Source organism: Canis lupus, chromosome 18 (genome assembly GCF_011100685.1).
Source record: "Canis lupus familiaris isolate Mischka breed German Shepherd chromosome 18, alternate assembly UU_Cfam_GSD_1.0, whole genome shotgun sequence".
NCBI classification, from domain to species: Eukaryota; Metazoa; Chordata; class Mammalia; order Carnivora; family Canidae; genus Canis; species Canis lupus.
This window is the reverse complement of record NC_049239.1, coordinates 56411785-56420461: the sequence shown is the minus strand read 5'-3', so window position 1 is coordinate 56420461 and position 8677 is coordinate 56411785. Positions and strand designations below refer to the sequence as shown.

General features: G+C 39.1%; 1 protein-coding gene across 1 annotated transcript; it reads right to left on the bottom strand.

Annotated features, from left to right (window-relative positions):
• Window positions 1–1095: 1095 nt before the first annotated feature.
• Window positions 1096–8308, bottom strand: MAD2L1 (mitotic arrest deficient 2 like 1). Its single transcript, XM_038564453.1, has 5 exons — window positions 8116–8308; window positions 6886–7032; window positions 3769–3889; window positions 2662–2765; window positions 1096–1946 (listed from the first exon to the last, which is right to left on the bottom strand). The coding sequence occupies exons 1-5, from the start codon at window positions 8186–8188 to the stop codon at window positions 1774–1776; spliced, it is 618 nt and encodes a 205-aa protein (XP_038420381.1). The 5' UTR covers window positions 8189–8308; the 3' UTR covers window positions 1096–1773.
• Between the last annotated feature and the right edge of the window lie 369 nt (window positions 8309–8677).

The window sequence follows — 8677 nt, the reverse complement described above, 5'->3', positions numbered from 1 at the left end:
TCTATCTATCTATCTATCTATCTATCTATCTATCTATCATCTATCTATCTACCTACCTATCTATAGATCTCACATATTCCTTATTCATTCATCTGTCCAAGGACATCATGGCTCCTCCCACAGTTTAACAGCCCAGAATTTAAATGTTTTAATCTTGCTAGTGTCCGCTTTGTAACATACCTCATGTTTGGAAAACCAGACTCTTGACCATACTTTAATTCAACATCTTTTTCATTTCTGCAGAACTACTTTTCTTATTCAGGAAAAAGACATGTGGGTGGACCTCAATTAGATAGCTTCAACAATTCTCAAGGCAATGGGCTTTCACAATAGCATTCACTATACCTGTCATCAAATACTGGCACTTATTTGTCTTGCAATGAGAGAATTGCCCTTTATTCTTAACAAGCAGGCAACTGGATCAGAGAGATCAGATTACTCAGGCGAAAAAACAAAGACAAATACATAATGAGATAAACCTGTGTAGTAACTACCTGGAAGCTTGCCATCTATTTTCCTCTCCATATCTCAAGCTTCAGAAAAACCAGGACTTTGTTTCATTCATCCTAATACTTGGCACTTTTACAGGTGCTCACTTTGTAATTTCTGAATGAGTGATACAGGCTATGTGTTTTTACTTTATAGTGAAGGTTAATGAGTTAACTCATATAAAAAACTTAGAACAGTGTCTGATACTAAGCACTTAATTACAAAACAAGGTAACATTTAGAATAGAGATTAGAAAAGACTTCAGAAGTTTGCCTTAAACTGATCCTTAAAAAATAAGCTAGCCAATAAGGCAATAAGGCAATAAGGATAAGAGCATAGAAAAGTTCTACAGTGCACTATATGCTAAAATCAATTAATTCCAAATGACATGTATTATTTTATACAGAGAATGATGCTTATTTTAAGTCTAAGGTTATAAGATTAAAGGGATATAATCAAAGCTTGTCCACTAAATTGAAAGTACCTCCAGATTTATTCAAGTTTGTATCTTTAGGCCTTGGTAGGCACAAGATATTATTTGCTATACTGAATCCATTCTATTGTATGTGTTAATACCACACCAATATAAACATATTTTAAGACAAATTTTAAACATACATATTTAACTTTATTTCACCATGATTTAAAGCTTGATTTTATAAAACATAAAAAAAATTTAAGAGTTCTGTATCACAGGAATTTAAACAGTGGCAATATACATAGCTTTGTAGGTTCGAGTTCTACAACAAATTAAAATCAAATAATTGGAAATGTTTTCAATATGGAAAATATACAAATAAAATAAATGGCAGAGACCTATTATGAGCAATTTTTCATTACTTGCAGATTATCATTAGATAATTTCAGAATCTAAACAAAGACTCTCAATATTCAGACTTCTTTTACTGTATTTTACATTTAATATCTCCCTGCCTATATTCCAGAGTCAAAGTACTTGACCAAAAGGTCTGATTTAAGAAGGCATTTAGCTTTATGGCAAAAGTTATCCATCTACAGTTACCACTTTCAAGGAATTGACAACAATGCTGATGTGATCTGCTAGTTCCCTTTTGAACAACATGCAATAATTTATGCCAACCCTGTATAAAGTCATACAGGTAACAAAAAAATGGAACAATTATGCACAGTTCAATAGATGTATAATGTTAAGTTTTCCCAGTCTAAAAATTAACCAGTGAAACAAAATTTATCAACTATAGTTGACTTGGTTTCAGGAAAACTGCATCTGAGAACTACAAGTACATCACTGTCCTTATCTCATCCTCAGTCATTCGTGGGAATTTTATAGGCCACCATGCTATTTACTTTGTGGATAGTAGTAGTAAATGAACGAAGACGGACTTCCTCAGAATTGGTAATAAACTGTGGTCCCGACTCTTCCCATTTTTCAGGTACAACCAAATCTTTGTCTGTATAAATCAGTAGGTCAAATGAACCTGAATTGGGGATAAGATCATTAAAGTACAATTATTTTTTGAAAGGTACAACTATCCTTCCTGTCTCCCTCACATATGAGCCACCTATCATGTCAGAAAAGCTAGTTTAGCTTGATCTCTAATCAGTTATATTAGCTAATTGCTTTTCTTCAATGGAAATTTTAGTACAGAAAATACTGTACTCCTTTTTACTTAATGAAAAACTCGAAAAAGAAAAACTTTTTTTTTTCTTCAAAGAGAAAAGCCATTAAAGATATTTGCAGAAAGTATATAATTAATCATGAGACAGCATGAATCTAAGCCAGAGAAAGAGAACATCTTGGTTCTGTGACCATTGTATCCCAATGCCCAGTACCGTGTCAGGCATACAGTAGGCATTTAGGGTATATCTGATGAATCAAGGAGTAACTAAGCTAGAAAAGAAAGACACAGTTATACCTGTAAGTCTTAATTATATACAAGGAAATGTGTAGAAAATAAAATGGAAGAAATTACATCAAAATATTCAGGAGTACTGTAGAAAACTTTCATTCTTTCCCTTTTCAGCACTTGTAAATAAAATGCAACCAGCATTACTTTAGATTCATGACGTTTTTCTCACTTGTATACCATGACATGGATAATTAAGAAAAAAATTCAACAAAACTGTTCTTAAAGTAATAGCTTAGTCTTTCCACAACAAATCTGAACCAACGTGAAGTCATATAATACTTACAAGAGACTTCCAACAGTGGCAGAAACGTCACGGTAGCTGTGATCTGTCGGATTACGGAGCGGATCTCATCCTGGATAGCCTTCTGAGACTTTTCTCTGGGTGTGCTACCGAGGAAACCAAATGAGTTGATTCATTTTAAGTTTTAACAAGTTATTTAAAACACTGGTAAGATTGTTTGATTAAATGCTTCAAAACTCAAATTAAGTAATGCATTCAAAAGGAGTTTTTAAAAAAACGATTATAATTTCATTTATTATTCCAGTATTTAAGACTGCTCTTCCAGTCTCTTCCCAGGTCTCACTTTCTTAGTATCACTTTCTTAGTATCAGGTCATTAAATAACAGATGACTAGAAAACCTGCCAAGTGCTTCAAGTCAGGAAACATTCAGCATATTGTAAAACAAAGATAACAAGTAGTACCTAAGATCTTTAATTGGCATAATCATTTTGGCATTTTTAGTAATACCTAAATGTCTAATTCTGTAGTGCTTCAAATAAGATGTTATATCAAGTTATTTTTATAATTAAACACTTTCTAAAATAGACCAAAGGCTTCAGGAACTACATTTCATTATGAGAGAGTTCTGAGTTTACAGGTAAGCATGCCTAGGACAATGCTAAGAATTAGCATATAATGAGGGGCATTTCCCATCCAGAGGACCTAAGAACTTCAGTTAAGAGTGTCTTAGGAAGTTCATAGCATTAAATGAAATACAGTAGAGCTGCAAAATAAGCTAGTAGAAAGTCTAGGATAATACTTCACGGTTAAAAGTACCTTGACACAATTCATTAAATGGCCCACCTAATATATCATGTGTAGCTTACATATAGCACCATAAATACTAAAGGTTGAAATTTATGGATTTTAGACTAAGGGCAATTATGTTAAAAGTACACTATACAAGTCCATAATAGGCACAACTCTTTTGTGAGCACAGTTTGTGAGTCTAATTCTTCTCCACGGGAGATGAAAGATCGAATCTAACATATTTAGAAACAAACTACCTTATACAAAACTATTTCAATATAGTTAGAACTCATTTACTCAAGAAAACAAGTTTGGGAAAAAAAATCTATGAAAGTGGAAGCAATTTAATTCATACTTACTTGTCATCTTTTGCAGTCTTGTCGCACTCAATATCAAACTGCCACCTTTCAAGGACTTCACCGCTTTCAATATTTGAGATGACTACCACCAGTTTCTGAACTGAACACTTGTATAACCAATCTGCAATGCATAACAAGGCATCTTTTTTGGTTCACTGCATTACAAAGTAACTCTCTTCCCAGGTCTCACTTTCTATCCTTAGCAAATTCCTACCACTGGTATTTTGGAACTCCTCCAACCTGTACAGAAAACTTGCCTCATAATAACCTAGCTCCTGTTTTTCAATTCTCAGTATCTGTACCAGATACTGAATGCTAAGGACAGAGTAGTGAACATGCAGTATACTCTAATCCAAGGTAAACTGCAGAAGATGAGCATTAACCTAATCACTGCAGTAATAAATGTAAAATTTTAATTGTAATAAATGCTAAGAAGGTACAGTATGTGATCCAATGAGAGAATATAGGAAAATCTGACTCCGGGAATTCTCACTCGACTTCAATTCTAAATAAATACCATTAAATATGCAAAAGGATACAGAAAATGTACAGGTCTTAAATACTGAAAAGCGAAAAGTATCTGACCAGAGGATTGAAAGGGTAATACAAAGGGAGAATGAACAAGGTCGGTTTGTACAAGATACATAGGGGTCAGACCACACAAGGCCACATGGACTAAATTAAAGAACTTATACTTCAAGAACCAGGGAAGTCATTACTTTGTATAGGGTGTGATGTGATTAAACTTATATTTCAGACTATACTTTTGCCTGCGATGTGTGGAAAGTAGAGTGGAAGAGAGGATCTAGGGATGCTAAATGATTACCTCAAGCAAGAGGTACTGAAGGCTTATAGAAGGATAAATTGGTAGAGATAGATAAGTATAGGTAGAGTCCAGAGATTTCGTGGTTAAAATTGTTAAGATTTATTGGATACTAATGAAACTAAGGAAGAGGAAATACTCAGGGATAGTTCCCAACTTTCTGGTTTATACCACTGGTTGGAAGGTTGATCCGTTCACTGAGAGAAAGAGAATGGAAATGAGACATGATGCTTACAGTTTTTTTTAAAGGTTTTCTTTTTCTTCATTTTTTTTTAAGATTTTATGTATTTATTCATGAGAGACAGAGAGAGAGAGAGAGAGAGAGAGAGAGAGGCAGAGACACAGGCAGAGGGAGAAGCTGGCTCCATGCAGGAGCCTGATGTGGGACTCGATCCCAGGTCTTCGGGATCATGCCCTGGGCTGAAGGCAGCGCTAAACCGCTGAGCCACCTGGGCTGCCCTAAGGTTTTATTTCTAAGTAATATCCACACCCAATGTGGAGCTGGAACTAACAACCCAAGATCAAGAGTTGCATGCTCTACTGACTGAGCCAGCCAGGACCCCCTTACATTTAGTTTTCAAGTATCACTAGGATAGCCACATGTGGATATCAAGGGAGCCACTTACTATATGAGCAAAGAGAAGACTTGGGTTGGATGTATGCTTGTGAGTCAACTACACAAAGATTGTTAGTGAAGTTATGTATGTGTCAGAAATCATCTTAGAGATTATAATAAGAGGGCCTCATAATGAGCCCTGAATTAATCTTGGAACTTGGGATAATATACTCAAGAATACACAGTTGTTTTTTTTCAAGAGACAAAAACAATCTTGTAATATTTAGGGCTTGTGGGCCACCTAGGTCTCTTGTGTAGTCTTTTAAAAACTAGCTTTTAAAAATCTGAAAATATTCTTAGTTTGCAGGTAGTACAAAAATAGGCCACTTGCTGGATATGGGCGGTCAGTCTTGCTGACCCCTTGACAAAAATCAGCTTTTTCTCAATTTTGCTCTGAAAAGGAAGAGATTGGGTAGTCACTTAAAGATCTGGGGTGTGTGGAAATTTTTTTCTTTTAAAACTGAAGACAGATGAAACCAATGAAAATATCTCAAAACAAAGAAGTCAGAAATACCAGAGAAGAACTAGGGTAAAGTCCTTAGGAAGGCTAGAGTGATGGGGATTCAAAGAGATCGAACAATTTGCCTCTAAGAAGAGCAATTCCTCCATTCTAACTAAAAGGGACAAATTAAATCGGAAGGTTTAATTCACATACAACTCACATACAACTGAGGTGAAATGTCATCAGTGTAGTCTTAAAGGAGACAACCTAAAATCAGTAGCTTAGGCAGGGCTTGCTTCTTCATCAAATTAAGGTGACATAGATTCTTAGTTACTTCTATGTTTCAGGCTAAGTAATCTGAGTATAGCCCTGGGTGATTTAGCCCTGAAGATGATAAAAATATGATTAATAGAATTTAAAAAATAAAGCCCCTTGAAACAGAAAATATATATATGACTCAGGAATTAAAAAAAAATTACTGTAATTTTTTTGGGAACTAGTTTTGGAAGGTCAAATGAGGAGCCAGGGAGAAACATCCTATAACACAGAAAAATTAGAAGTGAGAATCCTAAGTAGAGAAAAAGATGGGGGGAAAAAAAGAATAGATGGAGAACAAGTATTCATTCAACAAGTATTCAGTAATTTCTTGAGCTAAGAAAAAACAGTGAGTGTTCAGATAGAAATGGCTAACTTACAGGCAGGATTTTAACAAAGACAATTGAAGACAGTAAGACATTAAAAAACTTTATTGGGTACTCTATTAGTAGTATTTTTTTTTTTTTTTAAGTTTAGTTCCCAGGCTGGATTCAATTTCATTTTATCTTAAAATAATGATGGTTTTAAACTCTAGGCAGCTATAGAAAATATATCATGTTAAAAATATATAGTGGATTTCTCTCCAATAATAAACATCATCATAGTTATGTAAAATTCCAACTTGTTCCACCTGGCTACACGAACTGCAAAAATCACTTCAAAGGGAGTTGATAGAGATTGTTTTGTGAAGCCAGATCAGATTTCTAACATCAAAGTATTTAGCCCACTCAAAATGTGGTAGGGAAGAGTGGACTTTCTTTCAACTTATTATTTGCTTCCTTCCGATTGAGAATCACTGTATTTGAAATTGCAGTGTTTTACACCTCTTTGTATAGCGCTGAAAAATGAACACCAAGATGCCAGAAAGTACGGGTCCAAGAAAGCCTGCAAAACTCAAAATGGTTTTCAACAATTAAATACCTTTCAGTTGTTCCACTACATTATTTAGGTATTTCATGAGCTCAGGATCAGTTGTTACAAGCAAGGTGAGTCCGTATTTCTGCACTCTGGTAAAGGTTTCAGATGGATATATGCCACGCTGATATAAAATGCTGTTGATGCCAAATGCTGAAAACAAAAGGAATGTTAAAGTCATTTTCACTTTGCAACTCTGGAAAATAAAACCTATTTAGATGTGGCTGCGGTTTCATTCCTGGTATCAAACTGAAAAAGCCTAAACGTGCATTTGTGGGTGTCTTGCTGAAAGCAGAGTAAGTGAAAAGTGCCACTGAAAATCCTTAAAAATGTTGCTTCTAAGTAAAAAGAACACGATACCTGCGTTTATGCGGAACTAAAAATGCCAAACTGCATTAACCTAGTGTCAAAGTAGAACTACAAGCTCACGGTAATGCAAGCCCCAATTCAGGTTATGTGATCACAGGGTGTCGAAATAGGCTTTTGCGTCTGGATTAGCAACTGATTAACCGGTCCAATGTTCCAAAGCAAGCCTCTCCCTCACTTTTCCCTCCTCTTCTCCTACCAGATTCCATCAGAGGGTACAAACATGGCCTGGTCCAGGACAGAGTTTCCTAAATCTAGTCCATCGCCGTCAGTACCGGGGTCAAAGCTTGGTGGAAGGGCTATTCAAGATATACTGGGGCCCCACCCCGCTCGGGGTGGGCGTAGGCGTGGGGCTGGGGCCGGGCTGGGAAGCGTGTCGGATCCGCCGTTTAAAGCAAGGCTGCTGGGATCCCTGGTGGCGCAGCGGTTTAGCGCCTGCCTTTGGCCCAGGGCGCGATCCTGGAGACCCGGGATCGAATCCCACGTCGGGCTCCCGGTCCACATCGGGCTCCCGGTGCATGGAGCCTGCTTCTCCTTCTGCCTGTGTTTCTGCCTCTCTCTCTCTCTCTCTATCATAAATTAATTAATTAATTAATTAAAAAAATTTAAAAAAAAATAAAGCAAGGCTGCTGGTGGAGGGGCCGCAGCGCCAGGCGGGCCTCGGCAGCACCTGGGCTTCCTGCTCCACCAGGAGCGAGGCGCCCGGGGGTGGCGCCTGCATCCGCCTCCTCCTAGATTAGATTCTCCAGCCCGGCGGGCGCTGGAGCAAAGAGAGCCGACCCCGACCCCCGCCTCCGTGGCCGGGCCGGGCCTCCAGGGCGGCCTGGCCTCAGCTCTCCCCGCCCTCTGGCCTGCGCAAGGGGGACTTACAGAAGAACTCGGCCACGATTTCGGCGCTCCCGCGCAGGGTGATGCCTTGCTCCCGGGAGAGCTGCAGCGCCATGGCCAGGCCTAGGGACGAGGGAGCGCGCTGCTGCCCGGCGGACGGCGACGCCACAGCCTCCAACGGAAGTTCCCCGCCAGTCGTTTCAAAAGTAACGACGCAGCACGCCAGGGGCCCTCCGCGCAGGCGCGACGAGCCTCCCGGCAGGCCCAGCGCCAGTCTCCTCGCTCGCGGGAGGGGCGCCTCGCGCAGGCGCAGTGGGTAGGCGTGGTCAGGCACTTCCGGGTTGTCGGGCACGGAAGGGTCCCTACCGAGCACCTGTAATTGTGGTCGCCGGGTCGCAGCTGAGGCGAGACGACCGCAAAACCTGGCTTTGACGCCCGCTCCCGAGGCCTGCGGAGTGAGCAGCCCAGGATCCCGGTTCGTCAGTTTCAAAGCTATTTTCAGAGTGATGTGAACGCGCCAGTTGCATCTTAACGTGGCCCAGGGACCCCGCCCACTCCCTAGTGGGCGATTGAAACTTGCTTAGATACTCTGGGAGTCAGTCAA